The 21,439-nt window shown below is 45.6% G+C and overlaps 1 protein-coding gene across 9 annotated transcripts in view; it reads right to left on the reverse strand.

The window, feature by feature from the left end:
* Positions 1-1,252: 1,252 nt before the first annotated feature.
* The window catches only part of Ppip5k1 (diphosphoinositol pentakisphosphate kinase 1), a 42,248-nt gene continuing 22,061 nt past the window's right edge, over positions 1,253-21,439 (reverse strand). For 7 of the 9 annotated variants that reach the window (XM_042687555.1, XM_042687554.1, XM_042687556.1 and 4 more), the window contains 7 exons: positions 20,874-21,023; positions 20,031-20,121; positions 16,556-16,681; positions 15,796-15,858; positions 9,788-9,925; positions 6,768-6,881; positions 1,253-3,041 (listed from right to left, as the gene is read on the reverse strand). In XM_042687555.1, the coding sequence (XP_042543489.1) occupies positions 2,323-3,041; positions 6,768-6,881; positions 9,788-9,925; positions 15,796-15,858; positions 16,556-16,681; positions 20,031-20,121; positions 20,874-21,023 (1,401 nt within the window). In that variant the 3' untranslated portion in view covers positions 1,253-2,322. Of the gene's footprint in view, positions 3,042-6,767; positions 6,882-9,787; positions 9,926-11,461; positions 11,645-15,795; positions 15,859-16,555; positions 16,682-20,030; positions 20,122-20,873; positions 21,024-21,439 lie in introns of all 9 variants that reach the window. The other 2 variants (XM_042687561.1, XM_042687560.1) reach the window with 2 other exon arrangements.

The following is a 21,439-nucleotide window of genomic DNA, read 5'->3' on the forward strand; positions in this document are numbered from 1 at the left end:
TCCCCCAAACATTCCCCTCTGCCATCTTGCAGCTGAAATGGGAAAGCTGTCTACTGCAAACCCAAACTCCTGGACAGACCATCTGGGAGATAAGAGGCCAGGCCAGAGGACTTGGGGAAAAAATGAGAGGGAGGAAGAGAAGAGGGAGATGAAGTTGAGCTACAGCTTAACTCCTACAGAGCAAAGGGCAAAATGTGCTGACAACACCACTCCAGGAGAGGCCCTCGCCCCAAGCAAGCCAGCGAGCAGCCCCGCCAGACCACTGCTGGACTGAGACCCAGACGCTCATAAGACCTCAGGGTTTTCCTTCTCTGCCAAGCTGACTGGGAAACCAAACAGCCCACCTGTGTTCCTCCTAGCTCCCACCCTTCCCTGCTGTGCTCTGCTCCGCCCCACACTTCCCTGCTATAGCTCCCAGCTGCTGTAACAGAGCCGCCTCCAAGTCTAACAATAAATCAAATCCATTGCAGATGGTGTCGTACTGTTGGCATTTTTGGACTCCACACATTGCTTAGTTGCTGGGCCCTGCCTCCCACCTCTCTGCTTCAACCAGCATTGTCATCTTGAAAGACTCCTTTTCACTACGAGCAGTGGTCTCAGACAACATAGCCAGGGTGGATAATACGAGAAAGGAGAGAGACGGTAGACAGTATAATGACTGGGAACCTAGAGTGGGAATGTTCATTTGGTTTAGGAAAGAGAACCCTCCTGGGAAAGGGACCTGCATTCCAGGAGTCAAGAGCTAAGGACTAATAAAAAGGATATGAGCCAGGCGCCGGTGGCTCACGCCTGTAATCCTAGCTACTCAAGAGGCTGAGATCTGAGGATTGCAGTTCAAAGCCAGCCTGGGCAGGAAAGTCTGTGAGACTCCTATCGCCAATAAACCACTAGAAAACCAGAAGTGGAGCTGTAGCTCAAGTGGTAGAGCGTTCGCCTTGCGCTGAAAGCTGAGGGACAGCGCCCAGGCCCAGAGTTCAAGCCCCATGACTGACAAAAAAATATATATATAATACTCTGGACAGGGGAGGAGGACGCTAAAGAGGTAAAGAGTTGACAGGCCCTAAGAGAGCTAGAGATAATTGGTACTAGAAACACCATACGTGATGGTGCTGTGCCATAGGAGGTACCTTCTAGGATGCCATATACCTATAGTTTTATAACCCATTCCTGCTCAGCTAGAGTCAGTCACAGACACAACTGGCTCACATTTATAGTCATTCTTAAATTCACAAGGACATCATCACCACCGTCATTCTCATTATTTCATGTTTATTGAGCACTCATAACGTTCCGGCCCCAAATTCCAATGACTGACTGTATCAACCCTCCTACCTACCCTTACTCCCATCCCTATGTCTTTGGGAAAAGCTTCATAAATCACATCTGGTCCTAAAGACACATGATAAAAGGACATATTTCTTGGGGACTCTGGAGTGTTTGGTCTTTGGCCAGTCTGTCCCTGGCAAACTACAGAAATATATATATATATATGTATATATATATTAAATCTTTGTTCATGTCTGTACAATATTCATCTCTGCTAACTGCTTAAAACAGAACCTGATTCTCTTTTCTCCAGCATCTTCTAAGCCAGTCTGCCCCACAATAACAGGTGGCCCAACTTCACACACATCGACCCCAGAGAGTTATAAGTAGTTACTCTGAAGTTGCAACAGACTCCAATACCCATTCATCCCTAGAGCAACTTTCCAGAAGACCAGGACTAGGGCAGAGGGGCCCTTGGACATGACATGGAAATACTCATAAGTCCAGTCTGAAGACGAGTGGGCAAGAGTGGTGTTTGCTTGGGAAGGGATCTCTGTTTTCTAGATGTTTCTGATGGCCATCTTGGACCTACCTGAGGAGTGCTAGTAAAGACAAACGCCCTCTGAATGCACAGGTCATCCAAAAGGGGCCTCGAGAAATTGTATACATGTCTCTCAGAAAGGTAAAGACCTTGAAGCCGCCTTCTTAAGCCTTTGCTGTCCACCCCCAATGGTGTCTTCAGCAGTTAAGTGGCATTTCCTTTAACAATCTAGGATTTCTGTGATGCTCAGCGTAGGTTAGGAAATGGCAGACCGGTACCACTCCAAGGAAACCCTATTCAAGTTTAATGGCTAAGAGCCAATGGCAACTTGGAACATGAGACTGGCTCGACCTCCGAGCGCACCAACAGCACAGGTATGCTTCATGCCAAGAGGACTGCTTCCTCAGACACCTCTGGTGTGAGTCAAAGCCTCGCTCTGGCCAGTGAGTGAGCCAACAGAAAAGGTTGCTGGCTCAAATGACTGGTATAGTGTGACATCCGTAGTGAGAAAATGATTAATTACATGTTGCTGGTGGAAGGGGTAAGTGTTGGTCATGGGCTCCAGCCTGGCTTTGAGGGTTTGGATCACTAAGCAGACACTGAGCTTGGGGAACATCCTCTTTAGGCAGCTGATCAGTTACTTCGGGGGTCACCCAAGCCTGCTGATTAACTTCCTCGGGAACCGCCTGGGCCTGCTGGTCACTCTCTTCAGGGAGTTCTCGGGAAGGTTTAACCTCAGGGATATCTTGAGATAACAGACTGATTGCGGAAGCTTCCTGGGCCAGCCTGCCAACTTCCACTGCAAACGCCTGCTGTGGATGGCTGAGCTCTTCAAGGATCTCTTGGGCGGGTCTGCTAACTTCCGCAAGGGTTTCATGTTCCAAGGCCCCACCTCCTGCAGGGAACCCATGGAGTAGCATGCTAACGTCCACAGAGACCTCCTGGCATGGCTGGCTGATTTCCTCAGCAACCTTCTGGTCTTTTGGCTGGCTCGTTTCTACAGGTAGCTCCTGAGGGGACTGGTTCGGTTCCAAAAGGTCTTGCTGTCCTTCCACGGGAAACTCTTGCATTCCATTCTCTGGGGCCTCCTGGAGCAGCCCAAAGCCTTGATTTTCTTCAGTTGCATGTGCGTTTAGGGAGGTATGATCACTAAAGCCAAAATGGGAGTTGCCATCCACTGCAGTAGGGGAGGAAGGACCAGCACTGGACACAGTGCTGGAAGGGCCACTGCTATCTGTAAAGCAAAGTTGGGAGGCCAAGTCATACAAGCTGGAAGAGTAGGCTCTGCCTATACAAAATTTTCAAATGCTAGAACAGACAGTCTGTACTGCTCTTGGTTTGGGAGGGAAAGGGTGTGAATTAGTTCTGAGTTTGGCAGGTTCCTGAATTTGCCCAACTCAGGAACTGTCACACTAGCCTCATGTATAGAAGAGGAATAGCTCTAAGGCTCACCTAAGATTCAGGAGTGAGTGAGATCTACTTCATTCTCCCCGCTCCCTCCCCATACACAAATATACTCCTGTCCCACCATGATTCCTGATTCCTACTTTCCTGTATATGAACAAGATAGCCTAGCACTTCATAATTAGGGCTATCTGACAAAATCGTAGCTTTTTTTTTGGGGGGGGGGGGGGCGGGTCATGGGGCTTGAACTCTGGGCTTGGGTGTTGTCCCTCAGCTCTTCAGCTCAAGGAGAGCACTCTACCACTTGAGCCACAGCGCCACTTCCTGTCTTCTGGTGGTTTATTGGAGGTAAGAGTCTCATGGATTTTTCTGTCTGGGCTGGCTTTGAACTGCAATCCTCAGATCTCAGCCTCCTGAGTTGCTAGGATTACAGACATGAGCCACCAGCGCCTGGCTTTTTTTTTTTTTTTTTAAATCAAATTACCAGGTTCCTTCTCTGGAGGTCCTAATTCTACAGGTTTAGGGAGGGCAATGAGAGGACAGGAGGATGAGGGCAACATCATTTCGTTGAAACACTTTTAATTGACTCTGATACAAACCTTTTGTTAGGAATCATTCTTTAAAGAAATCTGTGTATTTCTCTTATTTGTATTCTAAGAGATAACTAAACAACAGAATGTAGGAAAACTTGATAAGCCAGAACACTAGGGAATAAATGGTTTACCTGAAAATAAAAGACGTCATGGAATCTCCAAATAATGGGGGGGGGAGGGGTATCAGTCGTGGGGCTTGAACTCAGGGCCTGGGCACCATCTCTAAGCTTTTTTGCTCAAGGCTACTGTTCTATCACTTTGAGCCACAGCGCCACTTCTAGGTTTTTTGGTGGTTACTGGAGATAAGAATCTCATGGAATAGGGCTGGGAAGGTGGCTCAGTGGTAGAGTGCTTGCCTAGCATGCATGAGGCCCTGGGTTCGATTCCTTAGCACCACGTAAGCAGAAAAATCCAGAAGTGGCGCTGTGGCTCCTGAGCTTCACGGGCTATATCAGAAACCCACCCCCAAGGTTAACCTAAGGTTTAGGTCCTCTAGATCGTAGAACATAAAGTGCTACAGGACTACACATATATATCTGTTTTTTTAGTCGGTCATGGGGCTTGAACTCTGGGCTTGAGCGCTGTCCCTGCACTCTTCAGCTCAAGGCGAGCACTCTACCACTTGAGTCACAGCACCACTCTTCAGCTCGAGGCGAGCACTCTACCACTTGAGTCACAGCACCACAGAGCCACTTCCAGTTTTTGAGTGGTTTACTGGAAATAAGAGTCTCATGCTGCCGGGGGCTGGTAGTTTACACCTGTAATCCTAGCTACTCAGGAGGCTGAGATCTGAGGATCATAATTTAAAGCCAGCTCGGGCAGGAAAATCCATGAGACTCTTATCTCCAATAAACCACTAGAAAACTGGAAGTGGGGCTGTGGCTGAAGCGGTAGAGCGCTCGCCTTGAGCTGCGGCACGCAGGGACAGCACCTAAGCCCAGAGTTCATTCAAGCCCCACGACCAACCAAAAAGAAAAAAAAAAGAGTCTCACGGACTTTCCTGCCTGGGCTGGTCTGAACCTCGATCCTCAGATCTCAGCCTCCTGAGTAGCTAGGATTACAGGCGTGAGCCACCAGCGCCCAGCTTCTGTGAGACTCTTATCTCCAATAAACCACGAGAAAACTGGAAGTGGTGCTGTGGCTTAAGTGGTAGAGTGCTAGCCTTAGGCTGAAGAGCTGAGGGACAGCGCCCAGGCCCTGAGTTCCAGCCCAACAGACAAAAAAATATATATATATATATATTTTTTTTTTAAATAAAATAAAATTTCTAATAAAAAAAGAAAAAAACAACCCAACCTGTTGAGATTGTTTTAATGGGGGGAGAGGGGTAAGTAAGGAAGAATGACAGAATACATTGTATGCATGTGTAGAAAGGTCAGAATGAACCCCTCCCCTTTGTACAAACTGATATATGCTAATAAAAGAAGACTAAAGATCTTAGAGAGTTCAGCTTCTGTATGCCACAGGATAATTCCAACCCCTGTCTCTTCTTCTTTGACCTCTAGTAGGCAAGTAGCCTGCTTCCTCCCTCCCTCCTTTTTTCTTTTCAGCATTGGGTATTTGAACTCAGGACCTCTTGCTTGCTTAGCTGGTACAATACTACCAAGCCATGCCCTTATTTTCCCATATGCAAGTGTCATATTTATAGATGGTATTTTAACTATATATTAAAGTACTATGGTATCATTAAAGACAAATTTAGAAAACAACAGACAAATAGGAAAGTTGCAATTTCTAAATTTGCAATTTCTCTCTCTCACTCTCTTTCTTTCTGTCTGTCTTTCCTTCTCCATTTCCCTCTCCCTTTCCTTCCCCCTTCAAGAAAAGAAGAGGCATGTTTCAAACAGAGAAAAGAACATGGTTTGGGCTGACAGATTCAAAAGACATGGAGAATGTTTCTTGTATAGACAGGCCAACTAAAAGAAAATGTTTCCCAATGAAAGGCTGAGAAAAAAAATGAAAGAAAATAAAAAACTTCAAGCTCTGTCTCCCTATTATAAAATTTGTCTTTTGGAGTCAGAAGTGACTCATGCCTGTAATCCTAACTACTCAGGAAACAGATCTGAGGATCTGTTGAAGCCAGCCCAGGCAGGAAAGTCTATGAGATTTTTATCTCCAATTAACCACCAAAAAAAACAAAAAACAAATGGGGCCGGGAATGTGGCTCAGCAGTAGAGGGCTTGCCTAGCATGCATGAAGCCCTGGGTTCAATTGCTCAGTACCACATATATAGAAAAGGTTGGAAGTGGTGCTGTGGCTCAAGTGGTAGTGTCCTAGGCTTGAGCAAAAAAAGCTCGGGGACAATGCCCACGCCTTGAGTTCAGGCCCCAGGATTAGCACACACACACACACATTCACATACATACATACACAATTTGTCTTTGTATTCAGTTGGTAGTCTCATTCACGAAAATCAAAGAGTCAGAAAGAAACAGAAGAGGGAGAAGTGTAAGCCTTTTCATACATACTCCAGGAGAGAAACAAAAGGGGCAAAGACCAGGTAAATGTGGGACAATCTGAAACCTTGGGAATCAAGTAGAGTACCAGAAGGCAGCAAACTTGTACAACAGCTGATCATGATGCTGAAATACGAATCTTTGCTTTGGCCTGTCTGAGTAAAGTAAAGGCATGTTTGATTTCAGTCTTTCCCTAGAAGCAGGGTGATGAAGAAAGGATTTTTCCTCACTCGTGCTTCACCTGTATCCCTACCTCCCATTACCACTGGCATCTCTTCTTCCCTGGAGTGGGCATTTCTCTGACAGCTACATAACCCAAACTGGCTATGAACTCATGCTCCTCCTGCTTCTGCCTCCTGAGTGCTGGAATCACCGGCATGAGCTACCACTGACAAGTCTTCGTCTTTTAACTCTCATTTTCCTTCCCGTTATGCAACAAGTCTCTCACCTACCAATCTCTCTATCCCTTTTGATCTTTGTCTAGATAGTAACAAAGGTATTACTTACACCAAGGGGGCTTCTCTGAGCGCTGCCGGAGTTGCAGGGGAGGTGAATGAAGAGTACGGGGTGGGGAAAATGGGCTGTCTGAGGCCTGGTTGCTGTGCATACAGTCAAAGAGGGCTGTGTAGGTAGAGAACAAAAACAAATGAAGAAGAATCCAGGAACTACAGATTCTCAACGACAAGTCAAAGTCAACTACCTTTCCTCCAGCTGGAAAGCAGCATATCCTGGGGACCCTTGCCCAAACTATTTTCAACTTAAAAAAAAAAAAAAAAGTAGTTCACAAGCCCGGTGCTGGTGTCTCACGCCTGTAATCCTAGCTACTCAGGAGGCTGAGATCTGAGGATCAGAGGTTCAAAGCCAGCCCTGGCAGGAAAGTCAGTTAGAGTCTTATCTCAAATTAACCACCAGAAAACCGGAAGTGGCGCTGTGGCTCAAGTGGTAGAGTGCTAGCCTTGAGCTAAAGAGCTGAGGGATAGTGCCCAGGCCCAGAGTTCAAGCCCCAAGACCAACAACAACAAAAAAAAGTAGTTGAGAGGCTGACACAACCAATATCCATACATTTATCTCCTACATTTAACATATTATGATTTTACCATTTTTGCTTCATTTATTTCTTCATGCTTAAGTTCTTTATTTTCTCTCTCTTTGACAAAGGCTTAAATGCAGCTTAATAAGAGAACCTTTTCAACAAATGCTGCTAGGAGAATGGCAGACCCATTGAACAAGCAATCTTAACTAGTAACTCACAACTTAGAAAACAACTCAAAATACGCCGGGCGCTGGTGGCTCACGCCTGTAATCCTAGCTACTCAGGAGGCTGAGATCTGAGGATCACAGTTCAAAGCCTGCCAGGGCAGGAAAGTCCGTGAAACTCTTATCTCCAATAAACACTCAGAAAACTGGAAGTGGTGCTGTAGCTCAAGTGGTTGAGCGCCTGCCTTGATCTACAGAGCTGAGGGACAATGCCCAGGCCCAGAGTTCAAGCCCTACTACCAACAAAAACAAAAAACAAAAAAAACTCAAAATAGATCAGAGATGTATTTAAATGTGAAGGTTAAATCTTTTAGTACAAAACATAAAAGGTAAGTTGTATAATCATATTGACAATATGTTTTCAGACACAAAAATCTATGGGCATACTCTATGAAAGAAAAGATGTAATAAATTAAAATTATTACCTCATGAACATTATTTTCAGGAGAGACAAAAAATGCAAGTCATACATTGCTCAACAATTTGTACATCACATATCTTATAAAGTATTAGTTCTCAGAAAAACACTCAAAAATTAATAAGAATAATCTAATTCAAAGTTTATAAAATATTGGAATGGATTCATAATACCATAAAGTACATGAGTACAAATAAGCATAATAAATATTTCCAATATCATCACTGTAAGGGAACTTCAGATAAAAACCACAGTGAGGGCTGGGAATGTAGTTAATGGTAGAATGCTTGCCCAGCATGCATGAAGCCCTGGGTTCAATTCCTCAGCACCACATAAACAGATAAAGCCAGAAGGGGCACTGTGGCTCAAGTGGTAGAGTGCTAGCCTTGAGCAAAAGAAACTCAGGGGCAGTGCCCAGGCCCTGAGTTCAAGTCCCAGGACTGTCAAAACAAAGAAACCAAAACACAGTGAGATGCCATTATATATCTACTAAAATGCCTAAAATAAAAAAAGTGGTAATGTTAAGTATTGTAAAGTAACTACAACTTTGTATGTGTGCTGGTACTGGGGCTTGAACTCACAGACTGGATGCTGTCCATTAGCGTTTTTGCTTAAGGCTGGCTCTCTAACACTTGAGCCATACCTCCAGTTTCTGACTTTCTAGTAGTCAACTGGGGGTAAGAGTCTCCAGCTCCTGCCCAAGCTGGCTTTTTTTTTTTTTTTTTGGGTCCAGTCATGGGCCTGAACTCTGGACCTGGGCTCTGTCCTTCAGCTCTTCAGCTCAAGGCTAGTGGTCTATCACTTGAGCCACAGCGCCACTTCCAGCTTTTTTTTTTCCTGCTTATGTGATGCTGAAGAATCGAACCCAGGGCCTCATGCATGCAAGGCAAGCGCTCTACCACTGAGCCACCTTCCCAGTGCCTCCCCCTCTATTTTTTTTTTTTTTTTTTTTTGATTGGTCATGGGGCTTGAGCTCTGGGCCTGGGCACTGTCCCTGAGCTCTTCAGCTCAAGGTTAGTACTCTTTTTTTTTTTTTTTTTTGGGTCCGGTAGAGGGCCTGAACTCTGGGCCTGGGCACTGCCCCTCAGCTCTTCAGCTCAAGGCTAATGCTCTACCACTTGAGCCACAGTGCCACTTCCAGCTTTTTTTTTTCAGCTTATGTGGTGCTGAGGAATCGAACCCAGGGCCTCATGCATGCAAGGCAAGTGCTCTACCACTGAGCCACCTTCCCAGCCCAAGGTTAGTACTCTTACCACTAGAGCCACAGCACCACTTCTGATATTCTGGTGGTTAGTTGCTTGAGCTGGTTTTGAACTGTGATCCTCAGATCTCAGCCTCTTGAGTAGCTAGGATTACAGGTGTGAGGCACTGGTGCCTAGCTTCCAAGCTGGCTTTCAACTGGATCCTTAGATCTCAGCCTCCTGAGTAGCAAGGATTAAAGATATGAGTGAGCCACTAGCACCTGGTGATCAAGTCTACTTTTGGATCTTTGTGGATGTATAGGTATCTCTGTTTTTTTGTTTGTTTTTGTTGTGGTGATTGTTTGGTGGTACTGATGTTTTAACTCAGGGCCTCCCACTTGCTGGGCAGGTACTTTACCACTTGAGCCAGGCTTCCGACCCAGCTTTCTGCTGAACAATTTGGAGATGAAGTCTCAACAACTGTTCTACCCAGGCTGGCCACAAATCATGATCCTTCATCTCTCAGCCTCTTGAGTGGCTAGGATTTGAGGTGTGGGTCATCAGCACTCAGCTAAACTATCTTTTAAATTTATTTCTTCTGTACTAAGAACCATGGGTATGGAGATAGAGGCTGGGGTACAGAATGAGATTATTATTATTATTATTCATACCTGCTGAGGCCTGCACATGGGCATCAGTGTGGCGTTGGCAGACATTACTCAGAAATTCACTCACTTGACGTAAAGAGAGGGCATTATGCAGTGTTTCCAGGGGGTAGATGGTGGGCACCATGGAGCACCCTTCGAATCCTGTTGGAAAAAAAGATGAGCAAAGTCAATGTTATTTCTGCCAGACCTACCCCCCAATTGGCCTTTGGAAGCATGGAGAGTCCCTGGGAGCCATGAGAGGTCTGTGGCGTTGTAGAGTGTGGGGTATCTGAGATTTCCAGGACAGGGAACTCTTTAGAGCCCCTTAGGAAATCTATTTATCTCATCTCCAGCTTTCCTAAAAAGTCTACCTGTTAAAGCCTCCAGGCAAATCAAATGATCTGTCATCCTATCTACAGAAAGCCTGTAAATGTTCCATGGAAAAAAATACACAGAATCCCAGTAGGGTCAACACTAACATTGCTCTCAACTTTCTAGGGAAATAAAAACAAGGATCCAGAGGTCAGGGGTGAAGTTATAGCTCTAATATGAGGCAGGGAGGCCATGGAGCTGGGAAGAAACAGCAGATTTCAGGTATCATGGAAAAAAAAAAGAAAGAAAGAAAGAAAAAAGAGAAAACATCAAAACAACAGATTAGGGAAAAGGGCATGGGATCTGAGGAGAGGGGTTCATGCAATTTAAGATGTGGGTAGAAAGGCTAGAATACTTGGATGCAAACTGAAAGAGCATGCACGTACACATGACGCTCAGCTGAGGAAAGCTGCATGCATGAACAGGGTGGGGAATGGAAGTTCTTTCTTGGTCATTTCCATCACATAAAGAAGCTTTTCCCTTCTGCTGTACTAGAAGGCTACAGACTTGTAAGGATCTTTCTACTCCGTCAGGAAAATGAGGCAAAACTCACAGGAAAAAGAAGAAATCCTGATTCTCTTCCTCCAAACCCAACAATTCCAATATAGGTCTACCTGGCTGGGTAGGGTAAGAGGCAAACCTAAATAGGTAACTTAGTCCCACAGACTATTGTTGGAAAAAAAAATACCCCAATCGGTGGGCCAAGAAACACCATCCCAACCACATTCTTAGAATTCAATCTTTCCAACGCCTCCTCTACATCTCTCTAAAGGCACTATGAGTAGGCAGGACAGCAATATCTACATAAGACCTAAAGCTCCTATTCAACAATGACTAAAGCCCAGAATCCTGAACTATGATACCTGATCATCTTCTAAATGCTAGCTTTTGTTTGCCTCAAAAATATAATTGAGGCTGCAGTGCCTCAGCTTCCTTCTACGATCTAGTGGCAGGTGGGCAGAGCAATCTCCAGCCCCTCACAGTGGTTAGAAAAACATGTGGACTTGAAGATAGTGGCCGCGGAGGATTATTAGAGAGGTAAGAACAGAGTCCAGGACAAGAGATCTCTCCTATTCTGAACAGAATCGGGGGATGGGTGACATTAGGGGACAGTGAGAAAGGAGAATAGGAAGGGGTTGAGCAGCCAATGCTACAGCTACCAGGCAGCCTGGCCCCAATCCCATTCAAGCAACCAAATGCAAGTTACATAACCTTAGGGCAGATAGGAGAAAGGACTAGATAGGCTGTCCTGCCAGAAGTGCAATAAGCAAAGCAACCAGTCCCAAGCCAGGGTAGTGGCAGCAGCCAGCCTGTGGCAGGGGGTACCGTAGAGGCACTCGGGGTCATCCTGGCCTGAGCGCAGCCAGTTCCGGAAGAGGCGTAGGTGGTAGGAGCACTGGTGCAGGTGATGCGCCAGCGTGGCATCCAAGGAGACTGGCCGGCCCCTTGGGCAGTCAGAGGAAAAACTGCGCAGCAACCGGACCACAGGGTGCTGGTCATCCAGCAGCTCTGGAGGGGTGGGGAGATCACGGTAGGAAGCACAAAGATAAAGAAAGAGAACAGGGAGACAGAATGAGGCGGGCACTGACTTCGAGCATGACGGGGCATTGGGGAGGGGGGGGGGGGGCCGTTCAGATCCAAGGTGAGCTAAGAAGGAAGCAAAGATGGTCAGAGCCGCTGGCATCCCTCGCAAGGAAGAAGAGCGCCGCACAGTAAGGCTCCAAGAAAGGACCAACGAGGCCTCGTCATACAAGTCCCTCTCCTTCTTCATTGAGCACAACTTGGTCAGTACTTGCAGAGAGCAGTCACACCATTCTGAGTCGGAATGAGCTCGCCCTTCTGTGGCTGGGATTTCTTGGACTCCGGGGTTCCTGGTCATTCTTGGACAAACTTAACTGTAGCCCAATTTTCAGGAGACCGGATTTATGAGGCTGGGCTACAGATGAACAGTTCAAAGTCACTCAGAGAAGAGGCGTAAGAATGGTATTGGGTATCAAGATAAATCTAATTCTAAAAAGGCTCTTGAAGGCTCAGGAAAGACCCTAAGGAGCAACTCCTAAGATGACCATAGACAGGGACTAGCGCCAGGCAGCTGGCACAAAAGACAGACAGGAAGCCAGATGTAGAATGCCCTTGAAACAGTGCATGTAAAAAATGACACTAAAAAGTATCAGCTTTAGCTAATCATCCTCTTACTCTTGTTCAAAAAAAATATTCCAGGACCTGGAATGACACTGTGTATCTATCACAGAGGCTAAAAATGAGATAATTTTGTATTTTGTTTCCACTGCTGATGAGTACAACTGGGAACTTGCCTTTAGCTGGTGAGTAAAAGAGCTTTGATTCTGACTCCTGTCTGTTTCAGCTCTTGGTAACCTTTGTGGATGCATGAGATTCGGCTACAAATGGTTGAAGGCAGTGAAAAGCACATGGTAGTGGCACTAGGAGTTAGTAAGAGGAATCGCTGAGAAAGATCTTGTGGAAAGGTATTGGTGTGTGTGTCTTAAGACCAGATATAAGGATGGGTAAGAACAGGAGTACAGGAGACTGGTGTAGAGAAGGCAGGGTCAGGGCAGCTCAGAATGACTGCTCCAGCTAGAAGTGGTCCCACGAACAAATGGTCTTCAGAGATACATTAGTGTGGATGTCAAAAGAGAATTCAGCTCTACCTAGGTTAGTTTAGTGAACACTGACTATTCCAATGGATCACACGGTTGTGTGGGCCCCTAGAAGATAATGGGCTTGACCAATCCATTGGGCACACGCTGACATTCTGGACGAGGAGGATCCACAGTCTCTTCCCTCCCTCCCTTGCCCTGGTATTTATTTTGGTGAGCTCAGCGTACAGCTTGGTGATGGGCCATCCCCATTGTCTCTTGGCTACAGGCAGGGATGAACTGAGGACCGTTTTTCCATCCAAGAATGGAGACAGCATGACCTTGCTGCCTTTCCCAAGCCAGATTCAGGTTTCTCAGCTGTTTCAAAGCTAGATACCATGCAGGGAGATGGTACTGATGGGACTGTAGGTGGGCACACTGCTGCTGATAATCTGCCACAAGCTGTTATAGACAGCAACTAGTCTGTAATCACTGAGTCTAGCTGAGCAAGACTGTAGCCATGGGGGTAGAGCTTAATTTAGTCTTAAAGATCAAATTAAATCAAATCAATCTTCTTCAGCAAGAGACACAGAGCTCCAATTTTTTCCTTATCACAGTTAGATACCAGATCCTGACTTCACAAGCACATTTAGTCTCCCAGCTCACACACGAGAAACATATGCAAGGTGTTCAAAGAGCTCTCAGATTTCTTTTTCTGCACTATATCTGACTTGTCCAGGTCTTTCTTCTTACCTCCTTATGGGAATATCAGTTATTTTCTTCACCTGGTGAGTTCCGCCAGCCAGAGTTTTGAGGAACTGGCGATATATAGATTTGAGGATCTGTTTTACAAACCTAGGTCTTTTTTTTATGGTGCCCAAGAAACTAGGAGATGTGTGATTTATCTAGAATTTCAAGGCCTTCGGGTCTAAATTATAGAACTTAAGTTCCCAGCTCGGGGTTGATACATCAGGCTTTATTCTGGGGGTGATTGCTGTAGTACATGATGGCCAGAAAAGCTTGAAGCTAAATGAGCAGGCATAGCCACATGGTTCTGAATGGGGACTCTGCCATCAGCACAAATGAAAGCCAGGGGGTAGAGGGAAACTAAACAAACATAGACTAATCAACTTAGGGAGAGATTTCAGCAGCCGCCTAACAGAGATATAGGGCCTGATAGGGCTAAAATCTAGGACCTCCCACTGGCTAGACAACAGGAGATCAGCAGGGTGAGGTTTTTTTCCAGCGAGAAAGTCTAGTTAATTCTACCTTCCTCAGAGTCTTAACTCTTGGACAAAAGAAATCTATATATAGCAAAACCGGATTTATCTTGAGGATAAGAGACAAGGAAGAATAAAACCCAAAGTGTGATACAAAAGAAAAGAAGTTCAACAGGGAGTGAGCCTAGGGTTCTTCTGTCAAACTTACAGAGATCAGAACTCTTCAAATTTGGTTCTCTCCCCCCCTCCCCTCTTTCTTCCTCTTCTCTCTCTCTCCCTCCCTCCCTCCCTGTCTGTGTGTGAGCACACGCATGCTAGTCCTAGGGCTTGAACTCAGGACCTGGGCTGACCCTGAGCTTTTTTGCTCAAGGCTACTGTTCTACCATTTAAGCCACAGCTTCTGGCTTTTTGGTGGTTAACTAGAGATAAAAGAGTCTCACAGGCAGACTTTCCTGCCTGAGCTGGCTTTGAATTGTGATCCTAAGAGCTCAGCCTTCTGAGAAGCTAGAATTACAGACATGAGCACTGGCATCTGGAACTCTTCAGTTTTTGTGTTTTTTCTTTTTCGGTCATAGTACTTGAACTCAGGGCCCAGGCACTGTCCCTGAATTCTTCTGCTCAAGGTTAGCACTCTGCCACTTTAAGCCACAGTGTTTCTTTCCCATTTTCTGGTGGTTAATTGGAGATAAGAGTCTCACAGACTTTCCTGCCCAGGCTGGCTTTGACCTACGGATCTCAGCTTCCTAAGTAGCTAGGATTTCAGGTCTGAGCTACCAGTGTCTGGCCAGTATTTTTTTTTTTTAAACACAAATCTCCAAACTCTCTACCTTAGTGAGGGCTTATCTAGTTCTTCAATGTCCTTGCAATGTACTCATTCCTAGGCCTTTCCAGAATCCCCAGCAGACAGCTCAAATCTTCACTTTCAGCTTCTCTGAGACAGTTTTGTCATTGATAAGCGAGAACCTCACTCAAAAACTTCATTTAAACACTCAAGGTACAGGGGCTGATGGTATAGCTCACTGGTACAACACATAAATATTTATACATGAGATTCTGGGCTCAATCCCCAGCACCAAATTAATCCCAAATACAACAGGAAGAAAAACAAGTATGGTTCTTTCTTCTTTCCCTATGATCTTCTACTCCTTTTCCTCTTTATCCCAAAAGAAGCTGGGCTCTTATTTTCTAGGCCCAGGTACTAGGTTAGTAGTGACATAAAGCAGATGTCAGGAGCACAAGAGCCACACAAAGTACACAAAAATGGTAGGAGATAGGCATATGGAGATGGGAGACTAGATATTCAAGACCCGTTCCCTTACAAGTAAGTTTGGGAGCCGGGAATTACAGCATTTCTCCAGAAGATGAACAAATTATCATCCACCCCCATGGAAAGAGTTAGAGAAAAATAGGAAGGTAACATTATATACGCTGAGGAAGGGGGAAGAGAAGAAATGAGCCCAATCTAGGCAATACTATTCTCTTTCTAAGAAAGGGATCATTATCACCTCTGTATACAGCCTGGCAGTCATGTGATAGGAAAGGGAGAGTGAAAAAAAAAAAAATCAATGTTTTGGTGGTGACGTAGACAAAAGTGACACAATGGTGATGACGATGATGATTATGGAAGTCAGACCCTGAGTTGCCACAGGGATAGGTCAGCCAGGCTGCAGCCAAGGCTCAAGCTGTCTCAAGGGAAATGTCCCAGGAGGGACACTTAGTTGAGTGAGAAAGCAGGGTGTCAACACAGTGGGAGGAGAGGCAAAGTCAGTGTCGGAACTCAGAGGTTAAGTGTCTGGAGGTGACATGGTGAGGAAGGATGGTTTTGAGTCAGAAGCAAACGTACCGTTAGTCGGATGCTTTGCAAACGACACAGAAAATCGTTTTACGGCCGGGACAAACAAGAGCTCTGGGGAGAAAAGACATCATGGGGATTATACCCACCCCTGTGCCCACCCTCTGCTTTGGAATTTGCCCACCGTCAGTATATTCTGTTCTTTAGTCCATTACCGGACCTGGACCCATTCTCACCCCTTAAGATTCCTGACTACCACCTTCCAATCTTTTCCTTTGGATGGAAACTCTTAGTAATCTCCATCGTCCCTACCACTACTGGCCCACAACAATCACAATTTTGCCATCATGTCTCTCTAGTCATTCGGAAATAAAATCTGTGGAGAAACTTCCCTTCCTTTCCCGAATCTCTTTCTACCTTCACCTGGCAACTTCTCCCCCATCCCTGATTTCCTGAATGTTAATCAATGCTCCACTGCATTCATCCTGACCATGGGCCGTCCTTTTGGTCCTCCTCACCCCTACACACCAGAATCCAGGAAAGATTACGAGTTGATGCAGCAAGGCTGTATGTGGGAGATTATGAAGGGATAAGCATAAATAAGTAGTATTTGTATGGTGACAGCAAATGCAAATGGAAGGGTAGAAGGGATCTTGATTCCTTCTCCCATGTATTGATGAGAAAACTGGTTATAAGGCCATTGCCAGTGCCATCTTGAGCATGAATATATCTGGAGCTGTGTCCTTGCTGGGAGGCAAATGAAAAAAAAAAAAAAAAAAAAGAGTTGCCCCCCCCAAACCCACCCACATACCATCTCGATGCTTCAGACTGGCAGGTGGTAGCTTTTTGCCATGGCTGCGGGCGTAGTCCTGAAGATTCGGGGCGCTGGAGGAGCCGCCCAGCACTGTGGTGCTGAATAGCCCTGTGCACTGTGAGCCTGCAAGGCCGGGAGTGTATTAGTAGCCACGCAAAGCTGCACACAGAAGTACACACAACTTCACAGGAAAACATCAAGACACACACACACACAGAGCCATTCAGCACCACAACCACATGGCTCTTCCACATAACGACAGACAGCATTCACTACCGCCCAGAGCCATACAGGGCAAGCAAAGTCAGGATTCTCCTGAAGATCTATGTGGTGGAAACAAGAGGCTGCTGCGGAAACAGTGTTAGTCGTATTAGGGAATTCAAAGCTACTGAAAGAGATAAGACTGTGGTTTCTAGGTGGCTCTCAGAATTGCTAAAGGAATAAATAAATCCCTCTAGATTGACTTAGATTTAATTCAGTGCCCTTTATTATGAATATAGGATTTGAGAAACCCAGAAACCTATTCCCTTATAGATCTGAAAGGAAAAGCTTTGATCGAAACTTGGGGCTGGGTTTTGAGCACATGATTGGCACCCTTCAAACTGTTTCTAAGTTTTCCATCCATCATCACCTTTCTTCAGCCTTTTTTTTTTTTTTTTTTACCATCCTCAAGAATGAGAGTATGAGACTTGTTGCAAGGACTCAGACAACACTTAACATTTTCTCTTTAAGGACAAAGAAATACACATCCAAAAATGTTTCCTTTGTTCAACATCACACAGTTTTATAAAGACTGAAGGAAATCTTGAATCTAGGTCTCTACTCTGAGGATCAACTATATTTGTTCAATTAAAAAAGAAAAGCTGGGCGTTGGTGGCTCACGCCTGTAATCCTAGCTACTCAGGCAGCTGAGATCTGAGGATTGCGGCTCAAAGCCAGCCCGGGCAGGAAACTCCATGAGACTCTTATCTCCAATAAACCACTAGAAAACCAGAAGCAGTTTTGTGGCTCAAGCGGCAGAGCACTCGCCTTGAGCTGAAGAGCTGAGGGATAACACCCAACCCCAGAGTTCAAGCCCCATGACTGACCGAAAAATAAATGAATAAATAAATAAAAAGAAATAATAGGGGTTGGGAAGGTGGCTCAGTGGTAGAGTGCTTGCCTTGCATGCATGAGGCCCTGGGTTCAATTCCTCAGCAGCACATAAGCAGAAAAAGCTGGAAGTGGCGCTGTGGCTCGAGTAGTTGAGCATTAGCTTTGAGATGAAGAGCTGAGGGACAGTGTCCAGGCCCAGAGTTCAGGCCCCATGACCGACAAAAAAATAAAATTTAAAAAAATATTTCTTTTCCATAGAGGAAACAGCATTTCTGAAGTCAAGATGGACACAAATTGGAAGGCATGTGAAAAGTCAGCCGAGTATATGCAGAGTATGCCTATTGTGCTAGTCACTCTTCTAAGAAGAAAGCAGCAACCAGTAACAGAATGACATATATATTTTCTGTTCTCAAAACTTTATTGTTAAAAAAAAACTTTATTGTTTTGTAAGCCCTATGATCAAAACCAGATGCCCACACACATAAGTTCAAAGAAACCAAAGAGATTCTATTGGGGATCAGTCAGGGGAGTGAATAGAACTTGAAGACTAAAAAGAATGAATCAAAGCCAGTCACTGAACCCCAGTATCTGACCTAGCATCAAGTTCCCTCCAAGTGTGCTACCACTATAGTTCACAGAGACAAAGAGGTCATGAAGAGATTTGTCCTCCACTTCCAAATTACACCTTAGCCAAAACTCTACAGAGAGAGCTGGACGGAGTGTAGAGGAAGCCAGTTTTTCTGGATCCCACAAAGAAAAGATCATGATTTTAAGGGTCCTCGGATTTTACAGTCAACAGGGAAAACAGAAAACTCAGGTGACAAATGATTTCAAGACTTTTCTAGACAGTCACTTTTCCCACCTTTCATGCTCAAAGGCTCTAGAATGGGATCCAGAGAGTAATAAGCATTGCTAAATATGTCTGCTTTCTCTCAGAGAAGCCAAAACTAGCTGGCTGCATCCCAGACCACCCCAAGCGCTGTCCTATATTTGCTGCCTCTACTAAACAATTTTCTGGTGCAATCATGCCAACACAGCTCTTCCCAATCCTCAGATCATCTCTGAGGCTTGCCTCTACCTTACCACCACCATCTGTTAACCAGTTCTGTGTCCCTGCATCTTTTGCCTCATTCTTTCTGTTTGTTTTTCAGGTGGGGTTCTCACTGTGTTGCCCCGATGATCCCTGAACTCCTAGGTTCAAGGGATCTTTCTGCCTCCAGTCCTCAAGTAGCTGGGATTACAGGTATGTGTCATGGTCCCCAGCTTCTTCTACCTTAGCCTAACATAACTCCCACTTCACGGGACCAGATATACCTTGCCACGTCTCCTGCCTCTCTGAAAACTGTTTTTTACTGGGACTTCTGAGGAGAAAAGTCTGTATCACAGACCTATATATTTGCCATTTGTTTCTCAGGCCTCAAACCATGTAACTTAGTTCAGGGGTCTAGAAGGAAACCTACATTCAGAAAATTAGTCTGCAAAGTTACCAAGGCATTTAATCTCCTTACTGGTCTAAGTGATAAAAGCTTAACAGAGAGAATAATAGGACAAGTTTTGTGTTTGTTTGTTTGTTTTTTAAACTAAGAGAGCCAGGGAACAAGTTCAGACCGCACACAGTCATCTCTGACCTCCAGTTCTAATTACTGGCTCACTTAGCCATTATGTTTAGAGATAACCCCTCCCAAGGACCACCTCCCCCTCCCAAAGAATACAATACCCTCTGAGGCTTGGTCCTTCCTGCAGTCTGTGTTCTTAGAAAAGGTTGAATGATGCTCTCCCATCCCTTTGCAGGGATCAAAAAATCAAAGAGTCACTCCCTCAAAGTCCTGAGAGAGGCCTCTGCCACTACACCAGTCTCAGATTTGTCCCTCAATCTTTCGGAAGGAAAGGAAAAAAGTTACAGGATTAGGACAGGATGGAGGAGAGGTCATGGAGGTAGGAGGGGCCAGAGCAGGGACGTGAAAAACAAAGGTTTTATAGGAAGACAAATTCTCCATACGAGGAATATGACAATTATGGGGTCACAAGTACCTCTATTTAGAGCTCTGTCACTGTTAACTCTGAGGGTTCAGAGTCTCCATGGGCCCTTAAGGTCTTGGCTAGAGGGACAGATAAGGAATGAGAGGGAAAGCCAGAGAAATCCCCCTCATTCAGGGATATGGGGCTTGGTGGAGAAAACAAAAGATAACACCTTCCTGGGACATAGACAACCATCTGAGATCCATGTTCACATCTAACTATTGCTTCTCCCACTTTATCCTCCCTGCCCCACCAGACAACTCCACTGACTAGATTGTCCCAAAGGTTTCCTACAGTAGAAAATAAACAGACAGACAACCCTTTCCAACAACAGGTGTGAGATGCTGGAAAACCGTACCTAGGCCACTCTGTTTTATCTCTGTTGGTGGCCGTGAAGAAGAAAAGAGCCGGTAGCCACCAGGTCTTGAGGATGAAGTCTCAGAAAGCACCTGCAGAAAAAGGACTCCATATTATCATTTAGCCACCTCATCCCAGAAGTATAAAACCAAGGTCCTGCATTCTTGCCCCTATAAAGCCAAGCAATGTCAGAAAGTTTGGAAGAATCACAGGCTTCTTATGGGGGAAGAGAATGAAAAGGAAACAGAGTGTATTTGCAGAGGGAACTGTTCAGGGAATCCTTCCTTGCTAGATGCTACTTCTGTTTCTGAGATGTCTGCCCTCACAGCCCTCCCACGCCAATCTGAGCAATCATTACTTGATTATTCCTAATTCTCAGATTCCCTATGCTTATCTGTCCTACCCTAAGACACAGAAAAAAACCAATCTTAAGGGCTCAGTCACAAATAAATCTTGCTACTCTCTCTTCTTTCCATGGGGCATCTGTGATTACTGAGCATACTGTGTCTTTTAGTTAAACCAAGAAGCTTACTCCACCCGCCCCTTCCCCCCAGACCCCCAACTCCCTGCCATCCAACTGTGACAACTCCTGGACACTCCTGATTTTGCCAAATGCCCACGAGGGCAATCACACAACCCCCAACACACACACACACACAGACACACACACAGACACACACACAGACACACACACAGACAGACAGACACACACACACACACACACACACACACACACACACACACACACACACACACCATATAGCTAGTGTTCTAGATCTCTAGATCTGAAAAGGCAGAGGCAGAGGCAGGATCCCCCAAAAGAAGGTGAGGCAGGGAGGGACACCTGTGTGCAGGATGCCAGGTGAGTGGTGGACACAGCCCGGGGCTGTAGGCCGATGGCTGGGGAAGGCCGGGGGAGGTCTCCTGACCTCCGGCGGCGCCGTCCCCTCAAGGGGATCAGGTCCAGGTTCCCCGTGCACTGCATGTTCATAACCTGCAATTAGACCGGGTGGAAAGCCGGTCAAGGCCCCTTTAACTCCCAGGCTCCCAAAGCCCCAGTGCCCATCGGGCAGAGCTAATTAGAGAGCTGGAGAGGGTGACCAGCTAGGGCACAGCTTCTATGAAGGTCACAAGCTTTGTACATAATCTAAAACAGCTCAAAAATATGAGCTGAAAAGAGGAGGGAGAAGATGTCATTGAAAGGATAAGATAGTCCAATGCCTAAAGAGCCAGGAGAGGAAATATTAATATTACAATTAATAGTATAAGGCTGTGTGACCAAGGAGAGAGAGAGAGATTTTCTTACAAGGCTGAGGAACATATCCTGGGCAGCCATCATCCTGGTTGAGCCAGGGTCTAAGCAACTTGAGTCGCTGAAAGGAAGGAATACAATTACAATAGGAAGCTGCC

The sequence above is a fragment of the Dipodomys spectabilis genome, unplaced genomic scaffold (assembly GCF_019054845.1).
Source record: "Dipodomys spectabilis isolate Male_0828 unplaced genomic scaffold, ASM1905484v1 ptg000108l, whole genome shotgun sequence".
NCBI lineage: Eukaryota > Metazoa > Chordata > Mammalia > Rodentia > Heteromyidae > Dipodomys > Dipodomys spectabilis.